We start from the raw sequence: 16,129 nt of genomic DNA, 5'->3' as shown, positions 1-16,129 counted from the left end.
CTTATTCCTTTCTCGACTTATTTTGGTAAACGATACCATTTCCTTGTAACAAGTGGTAGTTACGTGCGGACTTTAATCCAGATTAGAATCGAACCCATGACTAGTCTCGTATTATACCATGCGCTTTGCCCTGCACTATGAAGTGCTTCCCTCAATAATCTAATACAGTGCTCCCCAACCTTTTTAGTACCGCGGACCACTTCTTGTTCGACATAAGTATATCGCGGCCCACATGTGCCTTCTATGAACGGACTCGTAATGTATGTATGCCGCTCTTAAAGCGATTTTTTAAATACAACATTATCAAAAATTATAATTGTCCACAATCTGACATATCGAGAAGTGTAGAATGATTTCTTCACGTAAAAACGCTTGAAATGGTAAACAAAAGATGTTAAAATAATCGGTCCAACGACCGTAAATTTATTCTGCGGACCACTTCTACTTAAGCCACGGACCACAAGTGGTCCGCGGACCATAGGTTGGGGACCACTGATCTAATACCACACTGTGCTAGATAGCATTTGAACTGAAAGATCTATTAATTTTATTCTGAAAAATGACAGCTATGTGGACTTAAATGTTCCTAAAATTTTAGATAATATTTCTTTGGGCTACACTAACGTCAGCAACCAGTACTGTTAGCATAATCATGCTATATGGTGCCATAAATTTAGAGATTAAAGCAGTGAATGTAGGATTTGAGAACGTGCCAGCGAATAATATGTAATAAATCGGAAGGGAACGAAAAGAGGCTCACGACCTGCAATGTGAATAGCAATTGGTAGAGTATTTCTATTGTAATTCGACGAAGAATTGTTAAGCGCATTGCTTTAATTGAATTGTGTAGTAAACTTTGCTAAAAGTATTGCAACGATGATGGAAGGTATAGCTCCAGTTTGTAAAAAAACGTGGATAGAGATTAAAATAATTTTCACGAAATGGGTTTGAAGGGAGAAAAGAAACAATGGCAACAAGTTTGGATTCCAGACCATCGATGAATATATTTATAGTTTTTAATTGCTATTTCGAAAAATGTTTTATTGTTGCTTTATTCTGACGGTGAGCAGAGCGGTAGAGCAAGAGAGGGTGTTTGCGGCAACAAGCCACGAGGAAATAGATTTGCACCATTATGCTGTTTTGTTCGTATTATTATTAATGAAATGCTCTTCCAACAATCAATACCAACGATATTAGTTCTACTTTTTCTTAAAATATGATACAAGTATAGGGACCAATAACCGTATTTCAAAAAAAAAACATAGCATATGCAATATGCTATCATATAACCATATAACCAAGTCAACCAAATTAACAACAATATCTGATTGAGATTTTTCATGCTTTTTCAAATAAGTTATGACATTAAATAAGTTCCTCAGATATTATCTCGTTGTTGTATATCAGTAAACTTCCTCTTTTCTTTCTTCAACTATAATCACAGAAATCTAATTCTAGTTTTTCTTAGCTTGCATTTACCCGTGAATTCTCAATGTATCTTATTTTTTAACAACTTCAACAAAATTAATTGACAATCTATTTTTAGTATTTTCCATTTACACGTTTAAATAAATGAACTATATCCAGGGGTCCTAATGTTTGTCTTGAAATGTTTCTGTATACGTTAATCCAAGAACCGTTAACCGTTCCAAGAACTATTATATTTTAAACTAAAGCATATTCAGGCTTGTGGATAGGATAGGATATGCTTGAACACTTACGTTCTAGGGTTGCATTGGTTGTGATCTATTTCCGATTCAAACCTTTTCGGACAACAGGATTGGTGTCATACCTTACAAAATAATCACACAAACAAGCATTCTCTTATGGGACAGTGCGTTGTGCAGTGAGACCGCACCTAGACTTCGGAATACCAAAAGCACATAAAGTCAGATATTCGCTGTCCAGTTCAAAACTTGTAGGATTAATCCTGGGTACTATGTATTGAAATGCATTCATTTCTTAAGGGTTCGAAACCTGATGGGTGTAACCGTTTGTTGGTTTCGAGAAGGGTGACTGCAAATATATTAGACTAACGCAACTCATCGGTTCATACAAAGACAATACACGCATATTTGTACTCAATCGTTTGGTGATACCATTTACATCGGTATCACATAAAAGTCGGGCGTTACATGTACTGGTTGTTCCCAAAAACGTTGCTAGTTTAATATCTTTTCATCAAGTCAATGAGGGTACATTATACTATATTTGCTGTTACTCTCCTTACGTTCCGAACAGAGAAAGCCGCGTAGACAGGCTGTGAACCTAATGTTGATGACAAGTCAAAGGCATCATCCCGTCAAAAACTGATCGTACGTCCCTTTTACATATTTTCCGAGGAATCAAACACTGTGTTATTGTTGAAGGGTTTTTGGCTATGTACAGAGGGTGTAACCCTTTGCTGCCTGGTTGCTGGTTAGGTGCCATTGAAACGATCAGTCAAACTTACCTACACGAATATTGATCATAGCGTTGCTGCAAAAGGTTTTGCACAAAAAAAGTAGAATAAAAAAACACAAACATTCTTCCCCAGACGAAGGATTGAAGCCCACAAAATTGTAGATATGCAGAGAGTTTGCGAAGCGCATAAATATTGGCACACTTTTACACGGGTTGGAAAGGAACCCGCTTTTCCTTAGTAAGGGTGACCAGCAGGGGCGTGGATAAAATGCACGCAATGCATAAGACACAGTGCAACCCTACTTTGAATGTCATACAATCTGTAACACCCTGATGTGTAAAATGAGTAAGAGTAGCATTAAAGAGTTAATCATCGTGATTTTCAATCAGTTTTGGTTTATGGAATAAATATGGGTGTGTGAAAGTCTGGGGTGTTTGAAAAAGGTTGGTGCATGGGTGATTGACATACAAACGTTTGGATATCACGGGGATGTAGCATTTTACGTTTTCTAACAAGTAATAATTTTAATGTGGTTAATTTTTGTACTGGATTAAAAATTCACAACCAACGTTTTAGACCCGATTATACAATTAGCTATAAACGCGCTGTCATTATGTTTAAACTTACATAATTGGATGATAAATGCTATCGAATTGACTTTAACATCTGTTAAAATGTTTTGTTTTCTATGGGAAATAGTCAAAAGCAAGAAGATAACATGTCCCACGATCATATTACATGAACTAAAATGCTAAGTTGATAGTGATTTTTTTTTGAAAAAAACGAAGAAATGCCTGTAGTAGGTATATATTTAAAAAAATAGTTTCTTTTTGTAAGCTTCAATATTTGCGTTTTGAAATTGCATTTGCCGCAAACGAGCTCAAATTTAAACTTAAGGAGGCGTATACAGACATAGACATTAATGAAGCATACACAGTACACACCCAAAACTCCTTCAAACGCTAACTTTTAACAGTTAAGGGATACTTATGCTGTGCTCAGATTTGCTTGCCCTAGGGTTGTGTCGTCTCGTATGCTGATGAGAGATTAAATTAAATTAAAATTAAAATATTTAAATAAACACAACCCTCGTGGAACGATATCACTTGATGTCATCTTAGAAGGCCTGAGGTTTACCCGGACTGATCTCTTTTCCCTCCGAAGGATAAGGCCGCTGTATGGGTTTAAAGATTTTAACCTGGCTCAAGATCTCGTACCAGCTGAATGGATGCTGCTGGCAATCTGTGACGGCATGTTTTACATCCCAAACCGTATGGATGTAGCGTGTAGCGGCTATGATTCAGGTGGGCTTCTTTCAGAGGGGTGAAATCCAACTTCACGGACCGATCCTGGGATAACAGTTCAGTTTGTCACAATATGTTTGGGAACATGAGAAAATGGAAGAAAATTTATGAGATCCTTTCCTTCTGTGCAAGCTGCCGCATGAACCATATTTCGGGCTCATTTGGCTTATCCTGCTTGCGTAGATGATGGTACGCGTGGCAACCGTACTTTGGAGGTATGAAGCTTTTGTTTCAGTTTAAATGCATTGCTGGAATTAAGATGAGAGCAGCTTTGAACCAACATTGGGAGTACATACAGGTAAAATGGAATTAAAAAAAGCTCCTCCCGTTCTGATTCCAGATGACGATGAATTTCGTATGTAAGATCCAAGCATCAATGACGTTAAACAGCTCGGGTTTTGAAATAGATGTTTGATGCGTACAGTAAAGAACGAAAGAATCCTCTAAAATGTTGATCCGTTCATTTTTGCTCTAGATGCGCACGGATACCTTTTGGGTGATTAACGGCAGAATGTCTCTCCTTCGAGCAGGGCCAGCCCCTAGCAGAACGCTCGTGGGCAAGACATCCGACCACTGGATGCTATGGACAATGTAACGAGTCCAAGCCCTTTAAGAAATCCCCTATTTATGAAAGGGTAAGCATTGAATTGAATAACCAAGGGCCAGGCTAGTTTATGGAAACTATGTATGCTTGCCGTGCACCAAAAAGCGGCAAATCATAATAGACTGGTGAAAGCGGCTGGTTTTGTCCAGGTCCTTTTTGGCTGAATAGAAACACTGTGGCGCAGTGTTTCGCGGGTCAACGCAGACGACTTGTTCGCGCATGCGCCGCGGTTCGCTGATAAAGCGTGCACTATTATTTGAAGAACTAACAATAGCTTTGCTTAGGTATAGGTCTTTCTCGCGGGGTTGAAGGTTAAGTGAAGTAGGGACGCGACATTGACGGAAGCTTGCGGGAAAGAAAAGTACTCTAGACAAACCGCTAGACAATGATTGTCGCGAGCTAAAGACAGTGTGAACTCCGCGATTACCCATTAAGAGGATTACAGTAGCGGTTAGATTCCACGGTGACCGCAGGCTGCGTAATGCACCGATCTACTTAAAGCCGTACACAATCAGGTCAGCGCACGCCCATAATATAAGGGTTGTGAGGATGGCATCCTTTTGCAAGGTGCAATTTGCAATAATGGCTTTTTGTTGAAGGGATGTTTTAAGAGACGATCAGCGTATTAGATAAGGAGTGTTGTAACAGGTAGCAATTCATTTGCTGTGGTCAGATGTAAATAGATGTTAGTTTATTTACAAACATGATTGTAGTTGTAGTAGCATAATTTCTAACAGAACAATTTTTATTTATTTTATGACAATGATTTAATAACTACATTGTGATAGTATTAATACTTATTAGGTATCAAGCTTCATTTGGAAGTTTCGGCCATGTACATTTGGATGTGATTGCTATGCGATATCAAGTTGTAAAATATGTTGCAATTTTAGTAAAAGTAAGTTCACTAAACATCCATTACGGAACTTCTTGCCAACTATAAAGTATAAAGTAAAGTCTTTATTGCCGTAATATACTTATCTGGGTCGTGTAGATGATTTTTTGGGCAAGTAATTGTATCATGGGTGCTGCATTACAAGGCAATAATGGAACAGTTATTTTGATTGGCAGAAAAAAAACATATTCACGCTCGTGGGAAATACGATCAAACGAGAAACACCTATCATCTTAAAAAAGATATAACATGGGTTTCTCGCTTAAGGGATAAATAGAAATCAAGCCTAACGTGTACATACCTCCAAAGGATGAAAAGGACATAGCAGGGCAACGTAAAAAGGTCCAGCAATGCTTTATGCAAGGGGTAGGGGTCCCTTTATCAGGATCAACCGGCCCGGGACATGTATCCCTTTCTGGTTCCAGTGATACAGGAGTGAGAGAAAGATTTTCCAAAGAAACGAGCACCGTTGCAGTGGATGTTACGCGAAAATGCAGTTGCAATGGAAAGGGATGAGACCATCGGGAATGCTTCAACATCCATGAGCAGGCAGTACTAGGAAGGGTACTTTACGTTGCATAAACGAAAGAAATGCCACTTTCATCAAATTTTCCTCGATACCATGACACACACTCATGATACGGTTTTACTTTGTGCGCCCATTTCAGTATAGGGTTACATGTCAAACAAACGTCATTGGAAGAAATAGTTGGCGCCACACATTCCGTGCCTGCTTCCGTCTTCCGGTGTTAACGGGTGATCCTGTGAGTGATGTCATATGTTTTGACGCTCCACATCTGTTAGTAGGGTGATCGTAACGTAAGAAAAGTGCTATAAGTCCTAATAAATATCGACTCGATAGGAGTGATTTTTACATCTTTTACTTTTACTTGAAACATAGGGCAATTTAATAAGAGAGAAAGTAGTCTGAGAGCAGTATTTAAATTCAACTTATTTATGGTGTAATATACTCTAAACTATTATTGGAAATTGAATAATCGTTGGTGAAATTAAATGAATGTTAAATTAAGTAAGCATTTTCTAATTATATGAAATGGCAAAAAATATCATAAATGTATGTTCTTTCAGCATACTTTTAGTAGAGTGTTCTTCAAAGCGTTCGAAACCGTATCGACATTCTATAACTGAAAAATACTTAAGAAATGTAACGATTTCATAAGAAGAAACTAAAAACTCTTTAGATATGGGTCTAACTTCTTTTCTGATTTGAAGACCTATCATTAGATGCAGACTTACGTAAGGATTTTCTTTTGTATGGGAATGTTTTTTTTGCAAGGATCATCTCGGTATCTTTTTTTATGCAAGATATTTTCTTACGGCCAGGCCGTTCTTAAAAAAAAATATTGTCTTACAAAAAAAGATATAATGGTAATTTATAATCTAGTTGCATCTTAACATTGTGATTTACATGATTGAAACCTTTGTTTTTTTGTTTGGTTTCTGTACCTGTGATTGGACACATACACGTTTTTTTGTTGCTGGATGTTTTTTAAGCATTTTTTGATACTGTCAAAATTGTTCACCAATAGTCCCTACAACCCTCCTGGATAAGCTTACGGTAAAAAAATGAGAAAAATATTGGACATACTAAGATACAAAAAAAGGTAGAAAAAAAAGGATTTTCGAATTCTTCAGGGTGAATGTCGCGGTATGTCAACGGTCCTCGTAATAAGAACGGCGAGTGAAGATGTACATTGAGTACATTATGTGTATGACACGATTGAAGATGCATAGTTTTAGAAGACAATAATACAAAAAATGTGAAGTAAGTCACAACACCCATGGAGGGGCTTTCCATCGTTGAAAAAAAATCCCTCTCGGGATGTGATTTTTTATCTCTCAGCAATACTTTTGCTATAATCGTTTTGATGAACCTATGGGAACTCCTGGTGAGAATGCTGATGCATAAAAACGCAGCGGGAGGTTATTAAGTGCATTAGCATTTGGAAACAATTATAATAAAATAAATATTCCTTTCCTGTCTGATCGGATATAATCGGCTAAAACCCACCGGTAGTGATAAACATAAAGATACGTCAAAGACCTGCATTACCCTTGTTTTGTTGATACTGTCGCTGTTACTATCATCCTTTGCATATAGTGTTATGAAGGGGTTTGAATTAACTTTAACAATTTCAGTTTTGAATGAGGTATTTGAAAACACTGACTATTCTTTTATTAGAAAGTTTCGTTTAACATGTTCAAAAGAATCTATGTCATATTGAAAAAAGCAAAATACAAAAAGATGTTTGGCTGAATGGTTGTCGTAATGAAACACGAATAGCATTCTAGTTATTCTATCATTTTTCATTGTATAATGCAGCCAACTAGCCAACGGTAGTGAGCAAAATTGGAATGGTCGAATAATAATATTTTAATGAGATTCGCAATTCATGCAAGGGACAGAATTGTAAGGTTTGCAAATTTTTCTCTAGCCCACGGCAATTGCTAATTTACTGGTAAGTTTCAGCCGGTTAGACCGGTATGATTGTTGTCTTGAGACAGCAAACTGGTTGTAACCGGCTTCAGATGTTTGCTGGAAAACTGGTGCACGAACAAAAGGATAATGTCCGCCAATTTCGATGTGCCGATCCTGCTCATCTCACAAGGTTACTGGATTCCGTTTTAAGGACATAAGATATGCAAATGCATGAAAAGATGCAAATCAATGTAACCAGTTTTTTGCAACGCGTCACAAAGCGTTCATGTTTCGGCGGAGATGAGACATGGAACCGGATAGCACTGTCATTTATCTGATTCTGGTTGGATTCGGCGCTTTCTTCCAAGTTTGCAAAGATCCGTTTGTGTGTGCCGTAGCAAACAAAATATGCTGGGAAAATACACCACATTGCAATCCGTAATGCAAGCCGTAAATGAAAGGATGTTTCTGAACGAGAAATGCGATCACACACATCGCGTATGAAGAAATGTTTTGCAGAGGCGAATGTTAGCAATAGAACTAAGGCTAGCCCTTGATATGTCATTGGAATTAACTTCCTCATTGTTCAACTGCACAATAATTTCGTTGCCAATTTGGCCCGTTTACTGCACTCGTTACAGAGACGCAAGGCCAGTTTGTCGGCTGCCTTACCCTCTGGAGTCGCAGATTTCTACCCAATGATGGCATGGTGTTACATTTTAAAATCTATTTTCTTCCACTACATCTCTTTCTACGCCAAATTAGAGCACATTCAACGAGGGCCCAAGATGGTAGAACAGCGGCCGGCATCTGTGTGTTCGGAGACTATTAGATTAATCGGGCACACCCCGGTTCGGTGAAAGCACGGGCGTGAAACAAGATTCGTGTATAATCTGTGGGAAAAGGAGATCACTTCCGTGCTGTAGTTTTACCTGCGTTTCGTTTCTGCTGTTCCGTTTCTTTACGCTTCGTTGGGCTTTGTGTGATCATTTTGGCAGACTTGCACTTTTTTGCAGACCTCGGTAAGATTTTGCCCTTCCTTTCGATCCGGTCGCATTGCACATCGGTAATTGTAAGAGCTTCACGCAAGAAACCGGATGTTTGAAAGGTCGCTCTTCATTCATCAGTATGTGCAATTTAGTTTTTCTGCGGAATTTGCAGTTGGTAAAAGGCTGCGTCTTGTCAGCGTTTATATAAGCGTATTTTGACCGTATAGGTATTTATAAAGCGACAGTTTATGATTTCGTTATATATATACAAACGTTCGTATGATAGGGTTTCACTAAAAACTTCTTTACGAAGTAGAATTTGGGCAGTCTAAAACAAAAATAAGCAATAAAATACAATAGAATTGTGCCAAGATAAGGATATAAAGATTTTGTATGGTTTTGTTTAATCGTTATTTTAACCTTGTTTCAAACAGGAAAATCTAAACAATTCTATATTAAACGTGGATTTTGCTTTGCGAAAGATAAAATGCCAATTACAGTGTGGTATGAAGCAATTTTAAGCAAATGTCCCAAAATTTTTGGCATAAAGCTCTTTCTAAAGAACGCAAAAGGTGTTCGACTACTTGCCTTTGTAAAGGTGCAAAAACACGATCTACACATTGTTCACCTCTGGTTCCATACCTTCTTCTTGTGCTGAATAAGGTTCGTTACAGGGGATTTGCGAATGTCTGTCGGTATAGGAGTTTCCGGACGTCTTCCATTCCAAAAAGGGATGAAATTGGATCAAAATCACCAGACAAACAAACGCAATTTACTTTTCATTGTAGTTTCTTTCACTTTTACTCATTCATCATTCTGCTTCGCTCTGTTTTGCTTTGGACTTACGATTCGTCGTGTGTACGTTCCTTTAGGCAAGTTGCGTCAGTTTGTTTTCCTTCTTCTCAGCACAGCTGTGAAATTTGTCGGTTTATGTATATGTTTACAATATTTATATACATGAGGACTTTTGTGTATGTGTTGGTACAGAAAGTACAATCAAAAGATATATGTATATGTGGTGATATAGAAAGTACCAGAAAGTTCCAATGATGCTTTTGTTTCTAAAGACATAAATAATTAACTAACATTAAACTACTACTTAACAAGGAGTGTTATTAACCATATTGAAACATGTACATTATACAAATTTGTATTTTCATCTTAAGCTAGCTTTGCGAATATTTAGGAAGAAAATATTCTAAATTAGTGTTTATTTGCAACTGTATTTATCCAGCTGAACTAAAACGAAGTGTTTATCAGTTTTTTTACAACCCCTGTTAATGATACTTGTGCTTTTATAGTATACTGAAAAACGCATGAAAGATGATTCGGTGATGACTACTTGCTATGGGAGCAGTGCATTGAATATCCAGCATGAATGAGGTACAACAGGAAAACAATACACCGATGAAATACCTGACAGTCTACTGCTCGGAGAATCAACCATCGTTGTGCAGCTGAAGAAAACCCATCGTTGTACAGCTTCAAGGTTAAGCGACAACAACGGACCGCACTGGCAAAGAACTCCAAACACATTGCAAAAATGGAATGAAACGTAAAGAAATCGTATACTCGAGAATGTCTGACAAAGCCGTCCCTCTTGACTTCAAGCAGTCGAGTTTTTCGCGCGCTAGAGACCGTATGTACGTACAAAAAAATGGGACCTCTATCTCCGTCCTTGGTGAGCAGATGAATGCCACCGAGACGTGCAAGGTAATAACTGGAGAAACCGTATTTAAAAGTCCTGCTACCGATCCGATAGTTTTCGTACGCAAGTTCCATCCGACGACATCAGTGCTCCACGGTTGTGTGAGGAAAATCCCGGGTATTGTGGCAGTTACCGTTCTTGCGTAGATGTATACGCAATCTTACGCACGAAGAAATAGGACCAAAGTTTCTTATTCACCCATTTACATCGCCTGTGGCGCTTGTGGAAGAAGGCCTGCAAATGGGTATGGATGTGTTATAATGGTGTTAGTTAAATCCTGTTCCTGCGGCTATTTTGCATTTCGCTGGATTTCTGGCAAAAAAGAAATAAAAAAAACACCAACCTTACTGTGGCATCAGATTCGCGAAGAAGAAGGAAAAACCTACCCAAGTTCACGATTCCGAATGCTGGTGTATTGTATTTATTCAAATCTTACGTTCCTTTGCCTCCTAGTCTCACATTTGCCTTGTATGTACCGGGCGATTAAGCTGGTGGAAGCTGTTCGTGTATGCAGTAGCCCTGCGGGAACTCCCGTCGCTTACGGACATGCAATCGCCTAGGCAGCGAGGTTTCAGTTCCGGCGCGCCGAATCCGGTTGCGCCAATAATTGCTCAATCGGTCGGGGTTTTGGTTTCGGAGCAATCCGTTGCGCAAAGCGATTAAATGCCTTGCGGCTGCGGATGGCGCCTAGCTGGTGTGTCGTAAATCAAGATTTTGGCATCTGCTGTGACATGCACACTCGGAGTGACTGATTGTCTGAGCGTAGCGTTTTGGGAAGTGCAAATAAGCCCACAGTCCGCTAGTGTTGGTAATGTTAGAGTGTCGTTTTGCGCGATTTGAATGACATTCTACGGTCATCTTCTGTATCAGTTAACGCTTATCAACAAACCAACGTTGAATTGTACGCAATGGTAGAATGTTGGCTTTATAAGTCTTTACACCGAGACTATCTGTTACTAGTTTGTGCTAATTCGGGAACTCATTCACACCCATTCATAGCAAACAAAAAGATGGATACTGCACATTTTGAAACCAATTTCAAGCACCTGATGTCCATGACACAGCAGATCAACGACGAGACAACGCTGCATGATTTAATCAACCGTGTTGTAGATGGCGGACCACACGACCAACCAATCCATGTGCTGGAGGTGGATAGTGTAGTGTTAAAGTACACCGAATGGTTGCGCCAAATGCCACGAGTGAAGCAATATTATGCAATCAAAAGTAACGATACGGATGTGATCGTGAGAACGGTTGCTCTTCTAGGCGGTGGATTTGATTGTGCTTCCCAGCCGGAGTTGGAACGTGTCCTCGGATTGGGTGTTCCGCCGGAGCGTCTTATCTATGCACAACCGTCGAAAAGTGTTGCATCGCTAAAACTAGCTCGACAAAGACGCATCAGAACGGTGTTTGACAATGAATTTGAGCTGGAAAAGATTGCCAAACATTATCCCGAAGCAGAGTAAGTACTGAGTGAAGCGGAGCGATACTTACGGTGGTATTAATCGGAACGCTTTGCTATTTTATGTTGAAGGTTACTGTTGAGGTTTCGTTACGATTCGACCAACAGCAAGATCAATCTAGGAACAAAGTTCGGCTGCAATGCTAATGAGGAAGCCCATCAGCTGCTTGATCGGGCACGCGAACTTGGAATGAATGTGATCGGATGGTGCTTTAACGTCGGTTCCATGAGCTACGATGCGGAGGTGTTTTATGGTGCAATTCGCACCGGTCGCTGTATAAGCGATTATGCCGCATCGATCGGGTTTCAATTTCGCGTGCTTGACATTGGCGGAGGGTTTGTTGGTGATAAGGATGATAACGTTGCACGCTACGCTGATTACATTAATAGAGCGCTAGATGAGTTCTATCCCGACAGTTCGTTGGAAGTGTTCGCCGAACCTGGACGATATTTATGTGCTGCTGCGGTCACAAACATAGCCGTAGTGCAGGGTAAGCGATACTTCCGCAATGGGTCAGCAATCGACAGCGTCGGATACTACTTGAACGACGGAATCTATGGCACGTTCTATAGTGCGAAATATCGCGGCCTGGAACCAAAGATGGTGATATGGAAAGCACGCGAAGAATGTGGTCCCGAACGGGAATCGAAACTTTTTGGACCAACGTGTGATGGGAATGATTTTTTTATGGCTGGAATACGGTTACCTGAGCTAAATATTGGTGATGCGCTAGTGTTTGATACGGAGGGCGCATATGCCACTGTACACTCTTGTCGCTTCAATGGTTTCATGTTGCCGAAGGTAGTACCGTACATACGGCACAGTGTTGTAGCATTGTTGCAAAATCTTAAATCATTAAAAGACGATGTACAGTTGATCGAAAAAGCTCTGCTAAATGATGCATTTATGAAGACATTAAGTAAAACTGTAAAACCTTTAAAGTTTTGTAAAAAATAGTTCGCTGAACAAAATAAAACATAATTGTGAACAGGAATCGTACACAAAAAAAAACAAGTCAAAACAAAAAAATCTTATGTCGACTCAATGAGCTTGCTGGTGTAACAATTGTGTTTGTTTTGTGTTCCATTTCCTGAAGTTGACCTTTTTTACTGAAATTGAACTGCCGTTGCTGTTTACCGATCGCTCCCGCCTGATAATGTCAAGAATTAACGTAATATACTTTATTATTTAAATTTATACGCCCCGACACACTGGTAGGTGGCATCTGGAGCAGACCAGGACCGCTAATCGTAGGGGACACGGAAAGCGTAAGGTGGCAAGGGACGGTAAAAACGTACTGTACATAAAATGCTTTTACACCCGTCCCTTCTCAGCGTTTGCAAAGGGAAATAATTGTTTCGGTTTTATACGGCTGATCTTGGCTTTAATGGTAAGGGTTTTGCGGTAAGCCTTGGTAACCGATAGGTCACAGTGTAATGCCCTGCTGAATGCACCATATGGGCTTGCCCTTGCGATGCGGTAGTTCTTTACGATGGCATTCGTCGGATCACGGTGCGACCGCGTATGATTCGCGATAAGATCTATTTTCTGTTTTCCGTATGCATGGAGCATCCAGGGGAAGGGTACGCTTTTTTCATCTTTTTTTTCTTTCCTTTGAATGTACGCAATAGTTTACTGCTCGTTGAACTGCTATGGGCAAGCGGACAGTCGGTAGAGCAGATGATGTTTACCACAACGTGATGAAATATAAGTGGATAATTTTTTCAACAGCAGTTATAGGAATACATTGTTATTCTAATAAGCAGAAAAAATATCCATAATACATTTCTATAAAATATAAAAAAAAAACTATAATAAAAGCAACGTTTTACCCACGCGCAGTTTGATAGTATTGCTCATAATATTAAAGGAAAACTAGTGCATAACCGATGATGAACATCTGTTGTAAAGCAACTTAAACGTTTGGATGTACCTATTTTATTTGCTAATGGTTGTTTTTTTTCGTACTCATTTTCCAACTTTATCTAGAAAACCGAAAGCGTTTGAAAAGGGTGAAGATGTCCCCTACTATCTATTTGATGGTTCGATTAAATATGCTCTGCTACAATTAGATAACACAGAAATGTAGACAAATCATCAATATCCGGCCCGTACTGTAGCGTTGATAAGTTGTGGCAGAATTAAAATCTCATTAATGCACTACATTTTGAACATTTGGACAAACAATTTCTCATGCCTTATTTTTGTTCTAAAGTAGTTGTGTGCCCGGGACCCTTCATTGTGGTTGTGCATTTATGGGTAATCAATGAAATAAACATAGCGAGAAATGTATTTTTTTATGTTAAAGTAATTTGGTCATCTTTGTAAACGAATAAACGAACTGTAGAATAATTATTTCTGTTTATATTTATCTTGAAACGAAATAATCGCAAATGAATACAAATCGTCTGTTATCATATGTACGTTATTAGGAGCTTAATTAATTGTTCGAAATTTACAGTTGTTTAACAAATGGTCACTACTTCTTCTTAATCTAATATATCCTCCTAAAGTGTTAAGTCCTTCAAATATTTTATTTATTCTGATAGAACGGGCCAGGCCGTATTGATACCAAATATAATTGTTTTTATGAAATCAGAAAGTTATTACCAAAGAAAATAATGATGGTGGGATTTAAATTTTCTTAAATTTATAATTTATTTAATGAAAATTGCATCATTGGTTAAAATAAACATAAATAAGCTTAAATTTATCATAAAGTCGTTTGGGAAGAAGGAGAAACAAAATAAAACCGTGAAGAATACTTTCATTATGTGAAACATTTGGGCAACAGAATTTATAGAACAAAAAAAAACAAGCACAAATGTTGTTGGAAAAGAGACTCAAGCATTTAAACGGAGCAGAATGCAATAACAATAAACACTTGTTCCTCCTTTGCAATATGCTGCACTTGCCACCAGGCCTGAAGTGCATGACTTTTACGATATGTCAATAAATAATCAATTACGCGCTCGTTTCAAATCCCGTTTCTTTTTTCTATTTTACCTCAATCCTACCATTCATCAGCCTCATGCTGTTGTTCTTGCTTGGTTGCTTATCAGGATGAACCCAAACACACACAGATGATCGAGCGAAATGGAAATCCATAATGCAGGTGTTGACAGTAACAATTCACAAGTAGACACAGCAACACAGCTAACCGGCCTGCATAACTGACAAAGTGGCACTGCACTTTTCTTAGTCCTGTGCAGGGAAACGAACCTTCGTTAGTTTCCGTTTCGTCAGGATGTTCGCATGACTTGAGCCGTTCTTGCCAGCTCGTTGACGAATGTAAATAGAAAGCAAAGGAAGTAAGACAAACCATAAACGACAAAAAAAACTACGCGATGAATATTCCTCCAGCGCACCTGCTGTCCGTTCGGAACATTCGTAACGTGACGGCCTAGAAGTGAATTACTTCTCAATAGATTCTTTTGGCGTATAGTTTATATTATTGAATCCACATGTTACTGTTGTATACAGACGTACACGTATGCAGAATATTAAAAGGGTTATTACACAATTGCTACTTTGCCAAATATTGACTGTCGTAAATGTCAACACAATTTGCAACACCAACAAGGACACAGATCGGCTCGCAATGCTGGGTAGGAACTTCCAGCAAAGGAGAATTGTATATTTTTTCCTTCGTACACCAGGCCAAATAGGTTAACCCGTATTGTGTTTATTGTTACAGCGCAGCAAGCGATGGCATCATGCTGGTACCATGCTTCCTTTAGGAACTGTTGTCGAAAGGGAGTCGAGCGCAATACGAAACATCCTTTAAAAATGCGAAAGCATGCCAACTGTATGGTTGGCGATCAGTTCAGAAGTATGTAGAAACAGCTTATATTCGTACACAAATGGAAGGTTAACATAAAGTTAGTTAATCGTTAAGTTTTGTTTTAAACATTCATCATATTTGAGACGGCTTTGCTTTTCGATCGTGAACATTTCATAAGGCAAAAAAGCGTCATTTATTAACTGGTTATGATATTCACACTTGGCGTCTCAGGAATTACTAACCAAATGGAAAACAAGCGTCTGTGCCACTGTAGCATGGCAATGACCCTTTTGGGAAGTTGTTCACATCCGGTTCACGGTCAATGCAGGAAGTAAGAATATTCAGCTCAAATGCACAAACCCGTATCAAACTAGTCGAGCAAAATCAAGCGACGATTTTTTACATGTCCGTCGTTTTTTCCTTATCAAGATGTCATCCTTGAATTCTCAATGTTATGATGCACTATGCTGCTTGCTATAATTGGTCGGATGTGCAGTGCGTGAGCTAAGGGTACCTTAATGTGTGTGTGAGTGTG

At 38.9% G+C, this 16,129-nt stretch overlaps 1 protein-coding gene across 1 annotated transcript; it reads left to right on the top strand.

The window, feature by feature from the left end:
• The first annotated feature begins 11,209 nt into the window (after positions 1–11,209).
• On the top strand, positions 11,210–14,745 carry LOC125769895 (ornithine decarboxylase 1-like). The gene is made up of 2 exons (XM_049438921.1): positions 11,210–11,809; positions 11,882–14,745. Exons 1-2 carry the CDS (start codon positions 11,253–11,255, stop codon positions 12,765–12,767), a joined length of 1,443 nt encoding a protein of 480 aa, XP_049294878.1. The 5' UTR covers positions 11,210–11,252; the 3' UTR covers positions 12,768–14,745.
• The last annotated feature ends 1,384 nt before the right edge of the window (positions 14,746–16,129 follow it).

This window comes from Anopheles funestus, chromosome 3RL (genome assembly GCF_943734845.2).
Source record: "Anopheles funestus chromosome 3RL, idAnoFuneDA-416_04, whole genome shotgun sequence".
Taxonomy (NCBI): domain Eukaryota; kingdom Metazoa; phylum Arthropoda; class Insecta; order Diptera; family Culicidae; genus Anopheles; species Anopheles funestus.
The sequence above is the reverse complement of the archived record's forward strand: the minus strand, read 5'-3'. Positions and strand labels throughout refer to the sequence as shown.

What these genes read in the sequence shown, in the direction of transcription:
- LOC125769895 (XM_049438921.1), top strand. Translation starts at nt 11,253, where the DNA reads ATGGTAGAATGTTGGCTTTATAAGTCTTTACACCGAGACTATCTGTTA. An exon ending in AAACATTATCCCGAAGCAGA is followed by an intron (nt 11,810 to 11,881) that starts GTAAGTACTGAG and finishes TTTATGTTGAAG; the next exon opens with GTTACTGTTGAGGTTTCGTT.